Source organism: Anabrus simplex, chromosome 5 (assembly GCF_040414725.1).
Source record: "Anabrus simplex isolate iqAnaSimp1 chromosome 5, ASM4041472v1, whole genome shotgun sequence".
NCBI classification, from domain to species: domain Eukaryota; kingdom Metazoa; phylum Arthropoda; class Insecta; order Orthoptera; family Tettigoniidae; genus Anabrus; species Anabrus simplex.
In genome coordinates this window covers 343,838,006-343,862,961 of record NC_090269.1, presented here as the reverse complement: position 1 = coordinate 343,862,961, position 24,956 = coordinate 343,838,006, and the positions used below count along the sequence as shown (strand labels likewise).

Below are 24,956 nucleotides of genomic sequence, written 5' to 3'. Positions count from 1 at the left end.
TATTCTACATTTTCTTTTTAATTTTCTTATTTCCCTTGTATAATAAACAGGGTCTGAGGTCATTTTACCCTTCTTAACAGGTACAAATCTCTTCTCTCCTTCCCAAATAATTCCTTTAAATTTAGCCCAAAGTGTATCCACGTTACTCCCTTCACTTATCCAACAACTGAATTGTGATTTAAGGTAAGTCCCAAATTCATCAACTTTAGTATTTCTGTACAATTTCTTGTCTTGTGTAACCCTCTTATTAAGCCTTTTTGGTACGAGTCCTACATCCATTATTACAGCCTTATGGTCTCCTATTCCTTCAATTACCTCAGTTTTATCAACAATTTCCCATGGTTTAACCAAGAATACATCTAGTAAATTATTGAGACGAGTCGGTTCTTGTACTACTTGTGTAAATCCTCCCTCCCAAATTAACTTATTTGCCAGTTTCTGTTCATGGGCTTCACTTGCAGCTCCTTTCCATTCAACTTCAGGCAAATTTAGATCTCCCCCAATTATTACCATATCATTATTATTGTTTTTATGAGTATAATCTATTATTTTTTCAAAGATTTCCATGTCTCTTTCCTCTCTTCCAGGCCTGTATGTTCCTATAATTCCCACCTCCTTCATATTATCACAAACTAATTTTATCCCTAATATTTCATCCCTTTCATCGGTAAACCATTCATGTGAACAGTAATTTTCCTTCACCAGAATAAACACCCCCCCTCCCTTTTTATCTCCTCGGTCTCTACGATAGACTGTGTACCCTTCTGGAAATACTTCTCTATTACCCACCCCTTCTTTCAACCACGATTCCACTCCTATCACCACATCAGTCTCATAAGATTCCATCAATGTACCGAATTTTAATTGTTTATTTACTACACTTTGACAGTTTACCAAGAGCAATCTCAGACCCCCTTCCTCCCTAAAACTTGACTGTTGCAATTGGGTAACTTGAAATTCCTTACTATCCTGAGTTTCTTTTTCTAGTTGACTGAGCCAGCTTGAAGTACAGCTGGCTCTTTCTACTAGTTTTCCTGGTCAGTATTATAACTCAAGGGAGTTGCCTGTTTTACAGTACATATCTTAAGATTAATAAAATCTAGAACAATATTTGCTATCTTTCGTTTACCTGAATTGTTTAGATGGAGGCCATGTTTTGTATAACAGTATCTCTCAAAACTGCTGCATTCAATAACCTGAGTATTCCGAAAATGTTTACAAATTTTAACAATATCTGTATTGACCTTGTCCACTTCAATGTTCACACACGAGTCTCTACTCAAATCATGCCTGTGGGGCACGTTCACTACAAAAACGTTAGTGTGGGTCAGCTTCCCTAGTGTATGTTTAAGTTGTGATCTTACATTCTTGGCGTCGTCGCGAGCTACGTCGTTCGTCCCACCGATGATAAGCACTGCATCGCCGCTCCCGAAGTTCCTAGTTGCTGCTTCTACGTTTTCCACAACACTGCTGATAGAAGCTCCTGGATATATTTCTCCGGTTGCTGCTATATTCTCGTCGTTAATAACTCCCGCAATTCCCCTTCCTTGGCTATCACCAAACACAGCTACCTTCGCTGATTTAGGCCTAACTGGGTCTTGAATCTGAATTCTAGGCCTAAATTTTAAACTCGGCACGGCAACGGATCGCGATGATTTGGTTTCACGCGCGCGATCACTTTCTTCCATGATTAGATTATTTAGGGCAGAAAACCTATTTCTAATGTTTATTTCCGGAAATTCAGTTGTAGATTTCTTCTTAGCCGGCCATCCACGAACTACTTGACACCACGTGCTCGAGTTTGTTACTTGTACCGGTATATCACTCGAAGAATGGTCAGTCCCAAATTCTAGCGATCGCAGTCTTTCTTTTAATTCTTGATTTTCAACTTTAAGAGTCTCATTGTCCTTTTTTAGAATGTTTATAATTTCTAATGCACTTTTATATTCCTCATCGACTGTTTTCGGTGCTTCGTCAACGCCGTCCCCAACAACAACATTCCGAACACACTGCTCACAAATCCAGTCAACATTTTCATTAGTTTTTACGTCTCTAGGGCAATTTCCGCACTTATAATGCCACCATCGATCACATGAATCACACAACATTCCATTTTTCACTAATTTTCGACATTTTCCGCACTTTTCGTCACATTTTACGGTTAATTTACTCGGAGAATAAAACACTACGTCGTCATTACCGGGCGCCATTTTGAAAAAAATGGTGTCATGGTGTCGAAGACTCTCCACCAACTAAACGATAATGTCGGAAAGAAGATCCAATAATTTCAAGGAAATGCCTTTACTGCTCTATTTTGACAACATTATTGTACAATTAGACGAACGTTTTGGATCATTAAACCAATTACAACTTACATCCTTGTTGGATCCTCTGAAGTATGAAGCGCACAGAGCTACTTTTCCTCATTCGGCTTGTGAAAACCTTGAACTGTCTTATAAATACTTGTTTGATTCTATCCGATTGAAGAATGAACTTACCGTGCTGTATTCATCTGACGAATTTTATGGTCAACACCCTCATCAGTTAGTGTGTTCTCTAAAAAGCAAACAATTAGATGCGGCTCTGTCTGAAGTGTACAAGTTGGGTGTACTTATAGTAACTGTTCCAAGCATAACAGCATCAGTTGAAAGATCATTTTAAGCTCTCAGGAGGATTATGAGGTCAACACAGAGTCAAGAGCGACTTTCAGGCTTGGCAGTTCTGTTCATAGAAAAGGAAGGTCTGCACGAACTGAAAAGCATAGACACATTTTATGATGGCATCACAACATTCACATACAGAAGAGAGACGACTAAATTTCACCTTCAAGTAGACTCAAAGCAACAAAAAATGTTGTGGAGGGACTTACTGCATAGTTTTGTTAGTAGTGGAGCATACAGTGGACAATAGAAGAACGTCTACAAAAACGTAGCAAATAAGTTACTAATAATTTTGAAATAAGCCTATGTGTTCAATGTAATATGCATGATGCTGTTGCATCAGTGTCAGAGGTATTTCAAGTCGGCTTCGTGGCTGTAAGAGGACAGAAAGTATTCTGATATATAAATAAGAGATCAAGGAGTTTTCTTTAACAGAAGTGACAGGTAATTCATTAAATAAACGTGATTTCTACTAATCTATGAATTTTGAAGTAGGAAACTTGAATAAAATAATTTTCAGACAAAAACGCAACAATGGCACGCTTGTCTTCCGTTTTCTTATGGATTATGCACTGTCATTGGGAATAAATAAACTATTTCTATACATCTTAATAAGTTAATTGCAGCTTTAAAAATTATATCAATTTTTTAAATCTACAGATGTGATGTCACTAATTATTTTGTATTTCCTGAAACGCCAAGGATTTGACATGATACCGTACGTTCTGGTTAGAAGTCCTTCAATTTTCATGAGATTACACTTAACTTTATATGGTTAGAGCTTGGTTACATTCTTTATATAATGATGTACGTTAAATTGTACTTCCTACATCCGGTAATTAGTACGTCCTATTTTGGACAGAATACCCACTTTTCGAAACCACCGCACGCCACTGATACATACATACATACATATTGGTTAATCCTTGTTCCCTGCCTAAACCTGAATTAATTTATTTCTATCCAGTTAGATTTATGAGATGTTGGTGTTGGTATTTTCTGTTTGTTTGTTTTTTTTTCACAACTTTCAGAATAACATACTGCAAATACAACATTTATGCTGATGATGTGCAAATTTACCTACATACATCTCTAGATCAAATATTTTTAGCTATTAAAAAAAAAAATCAGTCAGGATCTAACATCATTTTCTTCTTGGTCTTTGAGATATGCTCTTATGTTAAACCCATGAAAAATGCAAGCCATGGCCCTTGGATACCCGAAATTACTCGCGAAGATCAACTGATCAGAGACTAGTTTTAAAGTTTTTCAGGAAGTAAGTTTTTATACTCAGGAGGCATGTGCAATGCAGAGAATGTTTTCTGGGTAATGTTCATAATATGCATTTTCCATTACATGTCATCAACGAAAGTAACGCCTAGGACTTTTACTGATGATCTGAATGGTATGTTAATATTACGTTGAGCAGGCGATCAAGATTTATTTAGAAAAGAATCAAACGAGTTGCACATGTAGTTTGGGGCACTTAGCTGTGAGCTTGCATTCGGGAGATAGTGGGTTTGAACCCCACTGCCAGCAGCCCTGAAAATGGTTTTCTGTGGTTTCCCATTTTCACACCAGACAAATGCTGGGGCTGTACCTTAGTTAAGGTCAGGGTTGCTTCCTTCCCACTCCTAGCCCTTTCCTTTCCCTTCATTGCCATAAGACCTATCCATGTTGTTGCGACGTAAAGCAACTTGTAAAAAATAAGATTCAGAAAAGAAATATATGAACCAAGCCTCCCATATCTGAGAGAACATTGATTAGTAAAAGGATTGTTATTTGGTAACAGGAGAGACATTACAAAATGCACTTGAAATATTTTGAAATGATTAGGTATGCCCCAAAATTCCATAACATCTATTTTTCATAATTGCCAATCTAGTCCATTTTGTATCATAATCACCCTATGCAAATGTTGTGTTTCCCTACCATGAAGTATGAGTTTTAATCATGATGAAGCAGGTCTTTATTTGTGTATACGAATAATTGATTTTTTTTCTTTTCAAATTATAAGATCTACGAGCAATTCTGTAAAATTCAGGACCTTTGTGGTCCGTATGGTCATACACAGTACATGTGCTGATGATCTTATGAAAAAAAAATATAGGGTAATCATTTAATTTCAAGCCCAAAATCCTCCCTTTACTGCAACATTCATTGAGGAAAAATATATAAAATAAATACAGAATACTTTCAGTGTACTGACATATACTATTTTCCTTAATATCATAGGGGCAATTTCCATTTATTTATGGTGTAAGAAAAGAGAAAAGTGACTCACTCTTTATCTGGGTTTCTTCTTGTAGATGCACCACGACGCTGACTTTGGTAAATTGAACGGTTTGTATCACGAGCCATGCGAATATCATGTTCCCAGAAGCGACGCAGGTCAGGGGAAGATGTATAAGGAGCAGCTACTTCCTTAATCTGAAAACCAGGGAGATATGGATAACAATATTCACTTAAATGTCTTTCAATGAAATTTGGTAAACTGTTGTTGGTAATTATAATTGTATGAACATTTGAAAATAATGTTTTTATGTAAGAATCATATTAAACACAAAATTAGGGTAAAGATTTTGGTTATTTTAAAGTAGGAGATTCAATCACCTTCATAACAACCTTGTAAATATATCTGTACCTAGAAGAGAGAGAAATTATTGACATTTCAGCACTGTTACTAGATTTTCTGAACATTAATATTTAAAGATGTTACTTATAATGCTGACTGTCTTAATTTTCAGTCTATATTGTAGAATATTATTAATATGCTTCTTGATTAAACATCCAACTGCTTTTAAAATTATCTTTCAAAAGTTTCTGAAAGGCAGTTGTCTTGTCTTAGGTGTGGAAAAGTGATATGTTTCCCTCAGATGTATACTGCACTGCTCCAGACATTATTCTTACATAGATATTAAGCTCGGCACCAAACAGCCATGAATTGAATATGATAAATCTCATAGAAGCAGAGGACTCTGAAGGGAAAAAAGCAAATCCTTAATTTGTGTTCCAATTAGACGATGACAGGGCGAGTTGGCTTTGTGGTTAAGGGTGCGCAGCTGAGAGCTTGCATTTGGGGGATAGTGGGTTCAAACTCCACTGTTGGAAGTTCTGAAGATGGTTTTCCGTGATTTCCCATTTTCACACCAGGCAAATGCTTGGACTGTACCTTAATTACGGCTACGGCCGCTTCCTTCCCACCCCTAGACCTTTCCTATCTCATCTTCACCAAAAGACCTATCTGTGTTGGTGAGACGTAAAGCAAATAATAAATAAATAAATAAATAAATAAATAAATAAATAAATAAATAAATAAATAAATAAATAAATAAATAAAATTAGATGATGATAACAATGACAATGACAATAATAATCTTCTTCTTTCTTTAGCATTTATCCCAATTGGTTATGAGATCTGCTGTCTTCATTTAGTTATAATTTGGGCTACCTCTGGTTAAATATTCACACTATTGAGGTCTTTATGTATCTAATGTGTCAACCCAACATTGATGAAGTTATCCCTTTGGTCTTCTGCCAATGACCTGTAAGTTGTAGCCCCTCTTGGCAATCATACCGGCTCTTGCATGTAAAACATGCCCAAAGCATTGGAGACACTCTTGTACACTTTCTCATGGATTGGTGCAACACCAAGACATTTCCTAATGCTGTCATTGTAAAACATAATCTAATTTAGTGATGCCCTCTGCCCACCTCAAGATCTTTGTCTCTATTACACTAAGCCTTAGTCATAGTCGGCCAACATTTGCAGCCATTGAATGTGATGGGATATATGACAGTATGGTTGTTTCTTTTTTAAAGCAGATCCTTCATTTTAAAGCTTAATTACATCCAAACTCGCTTCGATAAGGCAACACGTGCCACCAACAACACTGCTACCCACTCCGGCAATGTTTTCCTTAACACATTCACCCTGGAGTTCCAGTCTTTCAGAGCTTCTGTCACTGAGGAGCTGCAATGCAAAACCAGATCTCCAAACAGGGCGACCTAATTGATGGTGCAGAGCCATACAACAGGAAAAACTGCCTGTTACTCCATGGGTTGGCAGCAGCTTTGAACGATAACGTCTATGATAAAGTGTTCCGTCTCCGTGTTCTGAAACCCTATCCAGGGATAGACTTGACATTGAACAATTTAGATCATTGCTACAGGATTGGAAAACCAAAGAGAACCACAGCTGAGGTAGAGAAGGGAGGGAAAAGGCCCATTAAGAGCGTGACCATATCTGGCGTACAAAGAAATCGCTTAAGGCATCTGGCATGCTGATAATGGAATCACTTAGAACATCAAGAAAGACATACTAAATGCCGCATATGACCACTTCAGTCAGAAATCTATGTGGACTCTGGATGGACGAATAATTATTCTAAACTCTGACTGGAAAAATTTACAAGTGACCGCAAGAGTTGACTTTAACAACATTGTTCAAGCAGCTAGGGGTGAAACAGTGCTGTGAAGTAATGTGTGTGAGAGAGAGAGAGAGAGAGAGAGAGAGAGAGATTGTTGGCAGCAGTTCTCAGGAAATAACTAGGTAACTTGTTCCACAGAGAGCGACGACCAGCACCCACATCTGACTCATCCCTGAGGCGGCCTCCTGCATTCCTGTCCTCAGCTAAAGAAGACCATTCCTCACAGGTTTCCCCACACCACCCACCAAGCCATTAGCTCATAAATCCATTGAGAAAATGTGTGTGAACCAGCCTACCTCCTTGTTTCGTGTTCATATCAAAGCTCAGTCTATTCCTCCACATTACGCAGAGTTAAAAGCTATTTGTGAAGGAGGCAAAATAGATGTTCTTGCAGTCTCTGAGTCTTTGCAACTCTAGTTTTGTTAAGCAAATTCCGATTAAGAAGGAACGATAGGGATTGGCGAGGAGGCAGAATGGCTTTGTACATTAGGAATAAGTTCCCCAGTAAATTAATTTATAAATCTCCTCATTCTGAACATCCAGGACCAGAATTTCTGTTTGTGAAAATAACTACTTTTATCTGGAAAGTTCTAATAGGAGTGGTGTACAGACCTCCCAGAACAGGATATTTGGAAGACAGCCTACGAGCATGTTATATGGTTTGATGACTTCAATACGAAATTTACTGAAAAAATGAAATGGCATATGGCTTTTAGTGCCGGGAATGTCTGAGGACAAGTTTGGCTCGCCAGATGCAGGTCTTTTGATTTGACACCCATAGGTGACCTGCGCGTCGTGATGAGGATGAAATGGTGATGAAGACAACACATACACCCAGACCCCGTGCCAGCAAAATTAACCAGTTAAGGTTGAAATTCCCAACCCTGCCGGAAATCGAACCCGGGACCTCTGTGGCCAAAGGCCAGCATGCTAACCGCTTAGCCATGGAGCTTGTGGCTACTCCAACCACTACTCTTATACCTTCATATCTTCCACACAATATAAATAACATTTGTTTGAGCGCCAGTTGCTTTTTTAAGAAAAACAATAAAATTCGGTAGAGCATACCTCTTATATCAATTATCTCAAGGCGTGAGGTGATAAACTCACATATCTGGCAATATACAGGGATATGGATCAGGACACTATTAAATTACTGTTGCATTTCCACAATTGAGGATTGTACATGGAACTGGAATCACTTATTATAATTAAAATAAAACTGAGTTTATGACTATAATTTACGTCACAATGAACAATCATTGACGTCTTTTAATTTAACAAAAGAAATATATCGTGAGATTTGCGGTACTAAGAAAAGGAAAATTTCATCTAAACAAAAAAAAGCTATTGGCATGAACTTGAAGTGAGATGTGATATCGCCGCTGATTACATTCTTCTTCATGTTATGAATGCATAACATGTCTGATGCTTTAATTACCTGCTGTCTGCATACACCGCTGTTGAACTTGAAATTCTTGGGAAAACCTGTGAGCTGAAGTCGGGAGCCGTCTGCTGTTATCTTCTTATATAACAAGGAGTTGGCCTACATACCATGTACGCGTGTAGGGAGCTCCAATGTAATTACGTCCACTCAATATATTATAAGAAATTGGAAAATATTCTTGAAACATCTTGTGAAGTCCATCCTCACAAGAAGATGATGTTTCTTTATCAGCATAGTACCCGTCTCTGCTCGGATACAACCACCACTTGTAGACCTCCTCGATTATTACAAGACCTCTTGAAAACACAACTCTTAGCTCTGACCATCACACTAAGACCACTTCTTCCATTTGATACATCTGACTGTTTCATATGATCTGCACAATATCATCTGAACGATATGAACTGAGTAGATATGAACTGAGTACTATGAACTGAATAAGAACAGAATACCTCTCCCCACCGTCGCCTTGACTTATATAACCTCGCGATGACGACTCCTCTCCCTACTCACTGTCCATCCCTTCCACTTCAACATACAGTAGCTGGCGAATACTGACACTTGGTCGCAATCACGTGCCCACGCACTGATGTCATCAGTCAAGTGTTGTCTAAGCGTACCCAAGCGGCTTGAGAATGACTAAGCTGAATGCGTCACCGGAAAATCTACTTGCACAGTTAAACATAGCCTCGATTGCAAAATACTATGCCAGCTCATCCAGCCAGAGTTACAAGCCACAGCATGACAATATGAAACCAACAAATCTCACTTGCTACAATACAGAATAATTACAAATCAATTTCACTTAACCTATGATTAAATACAATAATATACGTGATACCTAATTATTACAGTCTAAATGATGAGAAACAGAATATATAAAATCTAATGAATAGGGTTAATAATAATAATAATAATAATAATAATAATAATAATAATAATAATAATAATAATAATAATAATAATAATCATAATAATAATAATAAATACTGAATGGAATCTGTAACCCTGTTGTACGGTTACAAGCTGGACACAAATATACTTGTACCTACTGATGAAGAAAACACATACACCCAGACCCTGTGCCAGCGAAATTAACCAGTTAAGGTTAAAATTCCCAACCCTGCCGAGAATCGAATCCGGGACCTCTGTGGCCAAAGGCCAGCATGCTAACCACTTAGCCATGGAGATGGACACAAATATACTTGTACCTACATATGAATCAAGACGGTTGCTTAACATGATAAAGTTAACATGACTGTACTTACCCTAAACCCAACTTGCAACGTTCACTAAACTATGACTACTTCCGATACTCTTACTGAACTAATGATAAATAATCCTGACAAATTCTGATTCACGGCCAGTTCCTAGTCCCAGGTATATTACATCATGACCTCATTTATTTAGCATACTCAATTTGAGTTCCACGATGCACACCAAAATACATAACCTATAGAGATATGAAATGCATTAACATGCAACTCCTCCTACGAGACGCTTATGTCTTCCCATGGCTAGAAATTTTATTTATAAATGACCTTGACTCTAAATTTGAAAGATTTTTCCTTCTACACAGACTTTACGACAAGCACCCCGAATGTGCAAAGCTTAGATAACGTGTAAGCCTGCATCTTATTTAACAGACAAAATCAGATTAATAATGGCCCTTCAAGATCCACCGGGCGGTTAGGAGCGTGCAGCTGTGAGCTTGCATCCGGTAGGTAGTGGTTTGAATCCCACTGTTGGCAGCCCTGAAGATGGTTTTCTGTTGTTTCCCATTTTCACACCAGGCAAATGCTGGGGCTGTATCTTAATTAAGGCCACGGCCACTTCCTTCCCATTCCTAGGCTTTTCCCATCCCATTGTCGCCATAAGACCTCTCTGTGTTGGTGCGACGTAAAGCAAAATACCTTCGAGATGCATTATATAAGCAGTACCGATGTAACACCTCATCAGGCAATTTTTAACAGTACGGTGTCCAGAGAAATAGAAGCAAGCTATCAGAAATAAGAAATTTGCTTATTTTCAGCAGCTTGCCGGAAATTTGAATTCAAAGGAACACCTGGGGTCTACTGCGTTCAGCCAGCATTGGAAAAACTGGACAACAAATCCACTGAACCAAATATTGCATCAGATGACTTAAATTAATTTTTCTTTGGTGACATAGTATACCCAGATCCTATAACAATACACAACTCGATCACTGAAATACTGAAACAACAAATACCACACCGTCCACCTGTCACGTTTTACAATATTACCCAGCATGAAATAAAAGAAATCTGTATTTTCTATCAGTTCAAATGCCAAAAGCAGCAATGATATTTACATTTCTCTTCTAAAAAATATTACAGATGCAATACTCCCAATGATTGCACACATATTTAATTTCCAACACTGTGGAAAGAAGCTCTAGCAACCTCCATACTGAAGAAATCCTGTACTAAACTACCATCTGATTACTGACCCATTTCAATTACTGCAGTGTCGTCCAAAGTCATTGAAAAATTGATTCACCAATACATGTCCGCCTCCATGGCTAAATGGTTAGCGTGCTAGCCTTTGGCCACAAGGGTCCCGGGTTCGATTCCCGGCAGGGTCGGAAATTTTAACCAACATTGGTTAATTTCGCTGGCATGGGGGCTGTGTGTATGTGTCGTCTTCATCATCATTTCATCCTCATCATGATGCGCAGGTCGCCTACGGGCTTTGAATCGAAAGACCTGCACCTGGTGAGCCAAACATGTCCTCGGACACTCCCGGCACTAAAAGCCATACGCCATTTCAGTTACCAATAGGTGATGGAATATCTGAACAAACATAACCTTCTCAATCCTCTTCAATTTGGCTTTAAAAAAAGAATACAGTACTGAAACAGCCTTGCTGAAAACTGAAAATTACAGATGTCATATGACAAGCCATGGATCGAAGGTAAGTGACGATCCTTACCCTTCTTGACTTCAGTAGTGCTTTTGATACCATAAACTTAGATACTCTTTTGGCAAAATTACAAGCCATGCATTTTAGTCAGACAGTTCTTCAGTTCTTTTCTTCTTATCAAACAAACCACTGGCAACGTGTTGTCATTAATGAGAGTAAATCTCAATGGAGTGTAAGCAAAACTGGAATCCCTCAAAGCAGTGTCCTAGCCCCAATTCTTGTTAGTTTATATTTAAATGACATCTCAAAATGACTTAAATTTTGCAAATATCATCTGTATGGTGCTGATCTCCAAATATAGTCATTCCTCAGTTGAAAACGTCCATTCTGCATTAAAGCAAATTAATGACAATCTCAACAATTTAATGTAATATCCTGGCAAGAATTTTCTCTTTATTAATTTTTTTAAAAATGCAAGAAATAATCCTTGGACAAACTAAACTCAAAAGCTGCAATATCCCCAACTTAAAGCTAATTTGTGTTAATATTACTTTCACAAATGCAGTAAAAAACCTGGGTATCATTCTTATACTTCGTCATCCATTCCCTTTCCAGATTCTTTTGGTAGAGTAGTGTATCAAAGCCCTCCACCTTAAATCGATCTTCCACCATTCCTCTTCTAGTATTTTATTGCTATTGACTCCCCTATTTGCAATACAGTCCACAACAGAGCTCCTCCATCTCATCCTAGGATGTCCTCTAGGCCTCTTTCCAGTCTCTGTATCCATGAATGTTCTCTTTGGTATTCTCTCTCCTGGCATTCTCATCATGTGTCCAAACCATTTTAGCTTTGCTATATCATTTTCTTCCTGAAGTTTACACACTCCCACACTTCTCTTTATTTCCTCATTCTGTATTCTATCTCATCTTGTCTTTCTCTGTATGCTCCTCAAGAACCTCATTTCAGCTGCTTGTATCTTACTTTGATTCCACTTAGTCAGTGTCCAGGCTGCTGAAGCATAGGTCAGTATAAGTTTATAACAGGATGAGTATAAAACCTTCTTGCATTTCATTGGCACATCTTTGTTCCATATAATGTCTCTCACACACTGGTAGAAACTTGCAGACTGCTGTATTCTTAAATCAATTTCTCCATCCAAATTTCCATCTTGTGATATCATGCTGCCCAAATATTTAAAATTTTTCACTACTTCAAGAGGTTCATTTCCTATTTTTATCACCCCCCTCGATTTTCTGTTACCTCTTGTCATGATCAAAGTCTTACTTTTTGCAGTGTTAATCTTCATTTTAAAATTTCTTATCTCTTCATTCCATAAATCAGCATGTGTCTGTACTTCCTCTTCATTATCTCCCCAAACTACAATGTCATCAGCAAAGAGCATAGACTTTACTTGCTTGCCCATCATATTCTCCTTGATATTATGTAGAAATCTATCCATGATGATAATGAAGAGTAAGGGAGACAATACACTTCCCTGTCTTAAGTCTGAACCATTCAGTTTGACCCACTTTGGTTCTAACACATCTTTTGCAATTTTGATACAAAGCTATTACCATCTGCATTGTTTCATTCACAGTCTGTGCCTCTGTCAATGTTTTTCACACCTTGGGACACTGTCATATGCATTTTTAATATCTAAAAACGTAACTACCATGTCCTTTCCATATTCCCAATACTTTTCCATAATTTGACGCAATGTAAATATTGAGTCAAATATGGACCTGCATTTTCTGAATCCATACTGGTGTTCTGCCAATTTTCCCTCTAGTCTGTCTCTTATTCATCTATCCAAGATTCTTTCAAGGATCTTTGCTGTATGAGGTATCAGTGTCATTCCTCTGTAATTTTCACATTGCTTCCTGTCTCCTTTTTTGAAAATTGATATAATGAAACTTTTCGTCCACTCTTTTGGAACAGTCTTTTCTCTCCATATCGCTCTGAAGAGTCTATACAACCAATGTAACTACTCCTGCTGCCATTATCATTTCTATGGTGACCTCGTCAATTCCAGCTGCCTTGCCTCATTTCATTCTTTTAGTGGCCCACTCAATATCTGCCATGGACACCTTTCTTTCCTTATCTTCCATCTGCACTAAATCTGGTTCTTTTATTTCTCCTTGTACCAAGGTATTTTGCATGTTGTTAAGCTGTTCAAAATATTTTCCCCACCTCTGCAATATATCCTGCTTCTGTGTCATCACGTCCTCCTGTTCATTTTTAACCTTCTCCTGAGTTTTTCTTCTTTTTAACCCACTGGAATAAGATCTTTTTGTTTCCGGTTGTATCTTCTTGCAGAGATTCAGTGAATTTTTGCCAGCATTTCTTTTTCTCTTCTTGAACCACCTTGGAGCACTCCTTTCAGTGCCTGTATTCTGTTTTGCATTCTGTTGTTCTGTTTCTCAGCCATCTTTTCCAAGCTTGTTTCTTCCTTTTAACTATATCTTTTACCCTGTCCTTCCACCAGAGCATTTCTTGATCTTTCTTCCTGCCTGATACTCTTCCACAGGTCTTTTCTGCAGACTTGACCATGACTGTTTGAAAGTATGCCCATTCTTCTTCCACCCTTCTGATTTCTTCCTTAGGTATACTTGTTTTAATGTGTGTCTGGAACTCTTCATTTATTTCCTTCTCCAGCAATTTCCACACCCTTAGCTTTCTCTGCCTAATCTCAGTCACCTTTTGTATCTTTCCCATCTTTAACTTAGCTATCACAACTCGGTGATCTCCTTCGAAAGATTCACTTGGGAGGGCTGTTACGTCTACTAACATTTTCCTGTTACTTTTCTTGACCAAAATGTAATGTATCAGAGTTTTGATTTTGTTATCCCAACTGTATCTTGTTATCTTTTGACTGTTTTTCTTTTGAAACCATGTGTTACCAATGATCAGCTCATTTCTTCTACAAAAGTCTACCAAAATATCTCCAGCCTTGTTTCTCTTCCCATATCCAAATGGACTTATAATCTCCTCATCTCCTTTTCTTTCGTGACCTACTTGGGCATTCATGTCTCCTATGATCACAACTTGTTTGTCCTGTATATGGCCTTCCAGATATTCAAGGTATTCCTCTAGATCCATACCTGTATTTCCTGTTTGTGGAGCATACCCTTGAATTATATCTGTAACACCAGCAACTTGTCATTTATGTTTTCCACCAATTCTAGATATTCCTTTAGGTCTTTTCTAATTATGAGAGCTGCACTATTTTTGGCTTCTCTTCCTCCACTATAGTATAAGGTGTATCAATCAATCAATCAATCAATACTGATCTGCATTTAGGGCAGTCGCCCAGGTGGCAGATTCCCTATCTGTTGCTTTCCTAACCTTTTCCGAAATGATTTCAAAGAAATTGGAAATTTATTGAACATCTCCCTTGGTAAGTTATTCCAATCCCTAACTCCCCTTCCTATAAATGAATATTTGCCCCAGTTTGTCCTCTTGAATACCAACTTTATCTTCATATTGTGATCTTTCCTACTTTTATAGACGCCATTCAAACCTATTCGTTTACTAATGTCATTCCACGCCATCTCTCCGCTGACAGCTCGGAACATACCACTTAGTCGAGCAGCTCTTCTTCTTTCTCTCAATTCTTCCCAACCCAAACATTGCAACATTTTTGTAACGCTACTCTTTTGTCGGAAATCACCCAGAACAAATCGAGCTGCTTTTCTTTGGATTTTTTCCAGTTCTTGAATCAGGTAATCCTGGTGAGGGTCCCATACACTGGAACCATACTCTAGTTGGGGTCTTACCAGAGACTTGTATGCACTCTCCTTTACATCCTTACTACAACCCCTAAACACCCTCATAACCATGTGCAGAGATCGGTACCCTTTATTTACAATCCCATTTATGTGATTACCCTAGTGAAGATCTTTCCTTATATTAACACCTAGATACTTACAATGATCCCCAAAAGGAACTTTCAGCCCATCAACACAGTAATTAAAACTGAGAGGACTTTTCCTATTTGTGAAACTCACAACCTGACTTTTAGCCCCGTTTATCAACATACCATTGCCTGCTGTCCATCTCACAATATTTTCAAGGTCACGTTGCAGTTGCTCACAATCTTGTAACTTATTTATCACTCTATAGAGAATAACATCATCCTTTCTTTAGTTTCCACTCACCTTTTCCTTTCCATTTGGTCTCACTGATTCCCAGCAATGATATATCTTTGTCAACCATAAAATCTATAATTTCTTACACTTTTCCTGTTAGTGTTACTACATTGATGGTTCGCTAACTTGATGTATTTGGTATCATTATGACTAAAAATCTAAATTGGAATGAACACATGACGAGTGTATGCAGGAGAGTACATGCTTCTCTTCATCCTCACAAATATCAATAAACCTTTCTTCCAATACATTTTAAAAATGAGATTGGTCCACACACTCATACTCCCGTTATGTAACTATTGAAATACTAGGCTGGTTAAAATTCGACGAACTATGTAAAGCTACCTAGCACTACTCTTGTGTATAGACTGTTGAATGAATCACAATCCCACTGCATTTTAGCTTTGTATAACTCACTTCCTCCTTTCATGACCATAATATACATTCCAGTTCCCACACACCATTGCCATTACCACTAACAAACCTACTATTTTCAACCGGACATTCCAAGTTTCGGGTGCATGACTCTGGAACTCTATTCCAGTGCACATTAGAAAATCTACAAATTTGAAGACCTTTAGTCCACTTGCCAAAATTATTTCCTAAACTATAGAACTACTTGAGTGAATGATGTGTGATTGTGTGAGTAAATGGCTATATTTGTTCTTAAGATTTTAATCTATAGTATATAATTATAGAAGTTAAATTAATGAATCTACATTTGTAATGTAAGATTATTATTGTAGTTAAGTTTAATTTTTAATTTCTTCTTTTTGGATTTAGCAACTATTTGTTTTTCTGTTTCTTTCATCTATGTACAACTTCCTGTCTGCATTAGCCCTTGTTTGGAGCCATTTCTGATAAGTCTTCTTTTTAAATTTACAAGCTGCTCTCACTTCGTTATTTCACCAACATGTTTGCTTTTACCCATCTTTACACACAGTTGTTCCTAGGCATTCCCTTACTATTTCTACTACAGCATCACTGTATGCCACCCATTCTCTTTCTATATCCTGAAACTGCTTACTGTCCACTGTTTCGAACTTCTCCCTAATCATATCCATGTATTTCTGTCTAATTTCCTCTTCCTGGAGATTTTCTACCCTTATTCATTTGCAGACAGATTTCACTTTCTCTATCCTAGGCCTAAGGATACTTAGTTCACTACAGATCAGATAGTGATCTGTATCATCGAAAAATCCCCCAAAATTGTGGTAAACTAGAGAAAAATATATAATACTACTGAATTAAGAGAACTTAACACTGAATGTGGAAAAGAAAACAAAGAATATTCTTGAATTAACCTATGCATAAATATTATGGACACCCACAAATAAGACAGTAAACAAATATCAATGCACAAACCAGTGTCTAGTAAGCTATTAAAATTTATATAAACACTAGTTGTTGCACCCATTGATGAAGGGTTAATTTTGAACAACTGCACCAGTGCTGTTTTTTCACATATATATATATATATATATATATATAAAGAAGGTATGAGTAAAGAATTGGAATCACAGATAAGGCTTTTTGAGGTTATATTGTATATACACTAGAGTCCCTTTAATTCGAACCCCATTAATCCAAAAGTCCAGTTAATCCGAACTGAAATATTCATTTTTAAAAAATATCCTTAATGAAATGAACATATTATAGAATGAAGATTTACTTGCATTTTATTAGTCATATTTTACAAGAATAACTTAATGGAAACATAATTACTCATCATAAACCATCAATCACTGTTCGTTTATCTTTACAAAGTGTGTTAGTTTCTTTTGCTGTAGTTACTGGAACCTACTCGAAGATGCAGTGTTAAACCAGCGTCTCATAAACATCACATCATTAAACGCTAAAGTGGACATTTCAAATTACAGTATGTACTGTACTGTATTGTAGAAACTATTTTCCTCAGATGGTTGAGACACTGACCTTGTGTCCCCAACTTGGCATGTTCGATCCTAGCTCAGTCCGGTGGTATTTGAAGGTGCTCAAATACGTCATCCTCGTCTAAGTAGATTTACTGGCACGTAAAAGAACTCCTGCGGGAGAAAATCCCGGCACCTAGGCGTCTCCAAACACCGTAAAAGTAGTTAGCGGGATGTAAAAATGATAAGATTATTATAAGAAAATATTTTCCGGTTAATCCAAAAATTTCGTAATCCGAACAGACTCTGGTCCCAATTAGTTCGGATTAACGAGACTCTACTGTAGTTGTGTTTGAGTCATCAATCCATAGACTGCTTCGATGCAGATCTCCATGCCACCCTATCCTGCGCTAACCTTTTCATTTCTACGTAACTACTGCATCCTACATCTGCTCTAATCTGCTTGTCATATTCATACCTTGGTCTACTCCTACTATTCTTACCATCTACACTTCCTTCAGAAACTAACTGAGCAAGTCCTGGGTGTCTTAAGATGTGTCCTATCATTCTATCTCTTCTTCTTGTTAAATTTAGCCAAATCGATCTCCTCTCGCCAATTCGACTCAGTATCTCTTCATTCATGATTTGATCTATCCATCTCACCTTCAGCATTCTTCTATAAAATCATATTTCAAAAGCTCCTATTTTCTTTCTTTCTAAGTTAGTTATCGTCCATGATTCACTTCCATAAAATGCCACGCTCCAGACAAAAGTCTTCAAAAACATCTTTCTAATTCCTATATCAATGTCCAAAGTGAGAAAATTTATTTTCTTAAGAAAGCTCTTCCTTGCTTGTGCTAGCCTGCATTTTATGTCCTCCTTAATTCTGCCATCATTAGTTATTTTGCTATCCAAGTAACAATATTCATCTACTTCCTTTAAGACTTAATTTCCTAATCTAATACTACCTGCATCACCTGCCTTTGTTCGACTGCACTCCATTACTTTTGTTTTGGACTTATTTATTTTCATTTTGTACTCCTTACCCAAGACTCCATCCATACCATTCAGCAACTTCTCGAGATCTTCTGCAGTATCAGATAAAATAACAATAAAATCGGCAAATCTCAGGGTTTTGATTTCCTCTCCCTGGATTGTAATTCCCTTTCCAAATTCCTCTTTGATTTCCTTCACTGCCAGTTCTATGTAAACATTGAAAAGGAGGAGGGGACAAACTGCAGTCTTGCCTCTTTCCTTTCTGGATTGTTGCTTCTTTTTCAAGGTCCTCGTTATTACCACTGCCGACTGATTTTTATACAGATTGTAGATAATTCTTTGTTCTCTGTATCTGATACCAATCACCTTCAAATTTTCAAATAGCTTGGTCCAATCAATATTATCGAATGCCTTCTCTAGATCTATGAATGCCATGTACGTGGGTTTGTCCTTCCTAATTTGATCCCCTAAGATCAGACGTAGTGTCAAGATTGCTTCACATGTTCCTACATTTCTTCTGAATCCAATCTGATCTTCTCCCAGCTCAGTTTCGACTTGTTTTTCCATTCTTCTGTAAATAATACGTGATAATATTTTGCAGGCATGAGATACTTAACTATTAGTGTGGTAGTTTTCACACCTGTCAGCACTGGCTTTCTTAGCAACAGGTATAACAACATTCTGCCGAAAATCGGATGGTACTTCTTCTGTCTCATACATCTTACACACTAGATGGAATAACCTTGCCATGCTGGTTTCTCCTAATGCAGTCAGTAATTCAGAGGGAATGCATTCAATTCCGGGTGCCTTATTCCTATTTAGGTCTCTCACAGCTCTGTCAAACTCTAACCTCAAACTTGGATCCCTCATTTCATCAGCATCAAGAGCCTCTTCTTGTTCCAGAACCAAATCATCTACATCTTTACCTTGATACAACTGTTGGATATATTCCTACCATCTTTCTGCTTTGTCCTCTTCCCTAGAAGTGGCTTTCCATCTGAGCTCTTAATAGTCATACACCTAGATTTCCTTTCTCCAATGGTTTCCTTCATTTTCCTGTATGCAGTATTTACCTTTCCTTGGACCATACAACCTTCAACATCCTTGCACTTCTCCTTCAGCCATTCTTCCTTAGCTATCTTGCACTTTCTATCCACATCATTCTTTAATTGCCTGTACCGGTATTCTTTTTTGCGCTCTTCATTTCTTGTATTTTCATTGTTCATCAATCATATCTAGTATCTCCTAAGTTATCCATTTATTCTTAGTGGGTCTTTCCTTCCTTCCTAACACTTCTTCAGCAGCCCTACTGACCTCATTTTTCACTAATGTCCATTCTCCCTCTACTGTGTTTCCTTCACCCTTTTCATTTAGTCCTTGTGCAACATGCTCCTTGAGACAATCCCTCACACTCTTTTCTTTCAACTTGTCTAGATCCCATCTCCTCGCATTCCTTCCTTTCTTCTATTTCTTCAACTTCAGATGGCATTTCATGACCAACAAGTTTTGGTCAGAGTCCACGTCTGCTTCTGGGAAAGTTTTGCAATCCAACACCTGGTTTCTGAATGTCTGCCTAATCATAATGAAGTCTATTTGATACCTTCCAGTGTCTCCAGCTCTTACACATATACAGCCATTGTTTGTGGTGTTTGAACCAAGTATTAGCAAGGACTAAATTATGATCAGTACAGAATTCAACCAGCCTACTTACTCTTTCAATCCTTTGTCCCAATCCAAATTCTCCTACCGTATTACCTTCTCTTCCTTGGCCTACTACTGCTTTCCAATCTCCCATCACAATTAGAATCCCGTCACCTTTTACATATTGTATTAAATCTTCTATCTCTTCATATGTCTTTTCGATTGCACTATTGTGGTGGGCATTGGCTTGGAGTCTATCCTGACAAAAATAATCCTTTCACTATGCTGGTCGTAGTAGCTTACCTGCTGCCCTATTTTCTTATTCATTACTAAGCCAACACCTGCATTTCCCCTATTTGATTTTGCGTTGATAATTCTGTAGTCACCTGACCAAAAATCCTGTTCTTCCTGCCAACGTACTTCACTTATACCAATTATATCTAACTTTAGTCTATCCATCTCCCTTTTCAAATTTGCTAACCTACCACAACGATTCAAACTTCTAACATTCCATGCTCCAACTCGCAGAATGTCAGTATCCATCTTCCTGATGATCACCCCCTCTCGTATAGTTCCCACCTGGAGATCTGAATGGGGGACTTGTATATAGTATATGAAACATATTCACAAAGCATTGTGAGTGTGAAATGTACACTGCTGAAGAATATATTTACTTGGATTCAAATTTCAGCCAAGGTTGTAAGTTTGACCAAGAGGAAATATCCTCTCAGTTTTCATTACTGTGTTGATGGGATGACTAACTCATGGCGACTGTATGTACTGAGGTGTTAATATAAGGAATGATTTTAATTGGGGTAATCACACAAATGGGATTGTAAATAAAGGTTAAAAATCTCTTCATGTGGTTATAAGGGTATTTAGGGTTTGCAGTAAAGATGTATATGAGAGGGTCACTGATAAGACCCCAAAATGGGTATGATTCTAGTGTACGGGACCCTCACCAGGATTGCTTGATTTGAAAACTGGAAAAGATCCAAAAGAAAGCAGCACAATTTGTTCTGAGTGATTTTTTACAAACAAGTAGTGTTACAAAAAATGTCACAAACTTTGGGCTGGAAAGACCTGGGAGTAAGGACAAGAACAGCTTGACTAGACAGAATGTCCTGAGTTATCAGTGCAGAGTTGGCTTGGAATGGCATTAGTAGACAAATAAGCTTGAGCGGAGTTTTTAAATGTAAGAAAGATCATCGTATGAAAATAAAGCTGGAATTCAAGAGAGCAAATGGGGTAAAACCCTCATTTATAAGAAGATGGATTAGGGAATGTAATAATTTACCACGGGAGATGTTTGATGAATTTCCAACTTCTTTATTACCATTCAAGAAAATTTTAGGTAAACAATATGATATGGAATCTGTCACATGGGAGATGTTCCTAAATGCAGATTGATTGATTGATTGATTGATTGATTGATTGATTGATTGATTGATTGATTGATTGATCTAGTGGAGATGAGTGACAGCAGCTGAGAAGGAGCATACTTCAGCTAACAGCAGTCAGCCAGTGAAATGTTATTGTTAATTAGATTTAGAGACTCTGGAATGTGTGCTTTAACATGTAAAAGCAAAATTCCCTGAAGAATCATTTGAGTTGCAAAGCTAGTGCATTTGAATTTTCCTTTAGAAAATCAGCATACCAACATGGCCCATGATCAGATCAAGTGGAGCCACATAGTGGACCCTACAACAAATGATAACGAACAAAAAGATTAAACATAAAATCATTTCTCAAAATGCAACAGGATTGAGATGCCTGAGTGCATCATAGTCTTCTTGTCGAGGTTGCCATGGATTGAATCCCAGACAATGCAGTTGGGTTTGCCCGGAAGAACATGGGTTTCGAATCCCTATCAGGAAGTCGTAAAATTTAAGAAACGAGAGTTCCACTTCCAGAGGTGCATATGGCCCTGAGGTTCACTCAGCCTACACCAGAAATGAGTACCAGGTTAATTCCTAGGGGCAAAGGCGGCTGGGCGTAGAGCTAACCACTCTACCCCATCACGGGCCGAGATTACAAATGGTGGAAGCCTTTACCTTCTACCTCTGGAAGTCCCACAGCTATGATCAGGATACCAATCATCATGTAAAGCATCAAGTTTGCTTGCTTTTTCATTATGCAACACAATGAGATATGGTACATTTTTCATACTACAGTCATTACATAGAAGAGAAGTATCTTCACTCCCAGCCTGCCTGAAAACAACATATCTTCTTCTATCCATCAGTGTGAGATTAGGAAGAGTTCAGTACACAAGCATGAGTGAAAATTAGCAACAGAATGAATTTTGCAGTATGGCATCCTTCAAGATGAATATGTTAGAATATGCTGTAGAAAATGGAGTGAGAGTGGCAAGTCATAAATATGAAGTGCAGCCATATATGATTCATTATTGTTGTACCTAACCAGCTGTGGCATATGCTAGGATCAAGGCGCTACCACTAGATTTAGGTTACTCCCCCCCCCCCCCCCACCTCTTTTTCGGCAGCTGGTTTAGTGAACGTCAAGTCTTAAAACGTTTTGAGCCACTGGAGTAGCTTGTTGTGTTGTCAAGACTGTTTCACAAGCTACTGCCCTGGCCTATGCCACTGCCAATACTCAACACCTGATCAGTGGAAATGGTAGTCTAGTGTTTAGCAGATGTAAGTCCTTAGCAAATTAAAGCCCGGCTTTGTGGCTAAATGGATAGAATGCTTGCCTTTGGTCCAATAGGCCCAGTTCAATTTTTGAGGTCAACTTCCCTGTACTCTTAATTCCTCTGACTTCGGGAATGAGTGTTTATGACGTATTCGCCATTCATTGCATTGGGTCACCACCAAGTCTTTCCAAGCAAGGGAAATCAAGATTTCGAGAAGGTTGATTCCGAGGAAGATGTGGGGTAGGCTTATCAGTTTAAGGGGGTGCCTGGCCGAGGCGGTAAAGGTGTGCTCAGTTCGCCTGGAAGAATGTGGGTTCGAATCTCCGTCAGGAAGTTGTAAAATTTGAGAAACGAGAGTTCCACTTCCGGAGGCGTATATGGCCCTGAGGTTCACTCAGCCTACACCAAAAATGAGTACCAGGTTAATTCCTGGGGGCAAAGGCAGCTGGGCGTAGAGCTAACCACTCTACCCCAATGGTGGAAGCCTTTACCTTCTACCTCTCCAAGCACCTTCATGGCCTGTACAGAGGTGATTTAGCTTTTTTGACTTATCAGTTTAAACTATCAGCAATTTATCTGCATACTTCAGTTATCAGTTATGGTTTATCCAGTATCTGTCTTATACAGTTCAGCCATTTTATAAAAGTAACTCCACACAGTCAGTCACGTTATGCACTGTTGCTTTAAATAAACTAAAATTGTTCTGAGAAATTTAATACTACTGAGATACACAAATAATATTCTCAACAATAAACAATCAGTAAACACATGACACCATAGTACATGGGGTTAATTGTGTCTGTTTGGAGTCTTCCGGAGAACTTCGAGTCACTGAGATCTCCCCCTCCTTAGCAGAGGAAGAGCGAGTGGCAAAATGATGGAGCAAAGCCTTGCCCACCTCGGTCCCCGCACCTATCCGACATTCAGCAGCATGCTGCAGGAGGTGAGTCGAGGGAAGAGAGATGCAGCACCTTTGCTAAAATGTCAGTCTCCAATGCCTTGCACTCAGAAATATGAGCAACGTGTTTTCCTCATTGCTTTCAAGTTTTATAAATAGAACAATGTGTCAGATGCTTACATTATAATGTGATTTAGATTTTCATCATTTTCATTTAAGGTTTGGCCTTCACCGATAGCCTTGGTAGCCCTCAGTATATGCCACTGCTAACCAGGGAGACAAATTATGGGGAGCAAAGAAAACATCTAATTCCTTCTGCGGTGTGAGGGAAGGAAAATACAAAAATGCGGAGATAAAATTCTGTATTAGAACCAAATATTTTACATTGCAGGCAGTTGCAGCGTGGTGATATTGCAACGCTGGGCAGGCTTGAACTCTGCGTGGTGCTGAGCAACTGCAGCCTGGTGCTTAGTTATGTGACCAGTCAGTTGAGAAATGAAAGAGGGAGCTGATACAAAATTGTTTGAATGTGTTAAGATAACATTTTGCATAAATAAAGTATAGATTTAAATTAATACTCTGTATGTTGTTCGAAGACTCTAGATGTTCTTTTTTTATCCTTTTAAACCAAAGCCTCCCCTATTTTTTGAAGTTGAAAATTAGAAAAAGGGAGTGTTATAGAAGAGTAAATATGGTAAAATTTTCCCTTGGAATTTTTACTTGAAGTAAATCCTGGAATGATACCTTGTTTTAAAGTCTGTGCCATCTTTTACAGTTTCAGGAAGTTTCAATAAAATGCATGTCATAATAGGAACAGGTACTGTATTAACATTGATTATCAGGCAGCATTTACATATATACAAAAAGTACATTGAACTGATAAACATTCCCTCTTTACACACAACAATAAAACAAGAAGACAGTAAATGTTATATACCTTTAGCACTATTACAGCTGTTATGATGATGCAACAGATGTTTATCAAAGTGAGGCAAAAGCTGACTATACCCATTATAGACAATTCTGATGGCATCCAATAAGAGTACTTCGGTTCATAGGCAGAAGTGGAATTATACATTTCTCCAGTGATATGAGGTATTCTGACATCGTCATACATCAGCATAATACATGCTAGACCCCACATCATACCCTGGAACAAATTAGAATTAAAGTTCATGAAGTTAGAGATTATGGGAACCAGTTTCATTTTAAATAAAGCAGAGAACTTGCTATAAGCATAATGTCACAGAGAATTGTAAGAAATTATTTGCTTGTTTGTTTGTTCATCTGTTTACCTTAGATTTTAAACTCTCCTGGAGAATAAA

The 24,956-nt window shown here is 38.0% G+C and overlaps 1 protein-coding gene across 1 annotated transcript in view; it reads right to left on the bottom strand.

The window, feature by feature from the left end:
- LOC136874525 (uncharacterized) overlaps positions 1 to 24,956 on the bottom strand; it is a 256,905-nt gene that overhangs the window by 38,616 nt on the left and 193,333 nt on the right. Inside the window, exons 9-10 of the mRNA XM_067148162.2 lie at positions 24,569 to 24,781; positions 4,945 to 5,090 (exon numbers count right to left, since the gene is read on the bottom strand). Coding sequence (XP_067004263.2) covers positions 4,945 to 5,090; positions 24,569 to 24,781 — 359 coding nt within the window. The remainder of the gene's footprint in view (positions 1 to 4,944; positions 5,091 to 24,568; positions 24,782 to 24,956) is intronic.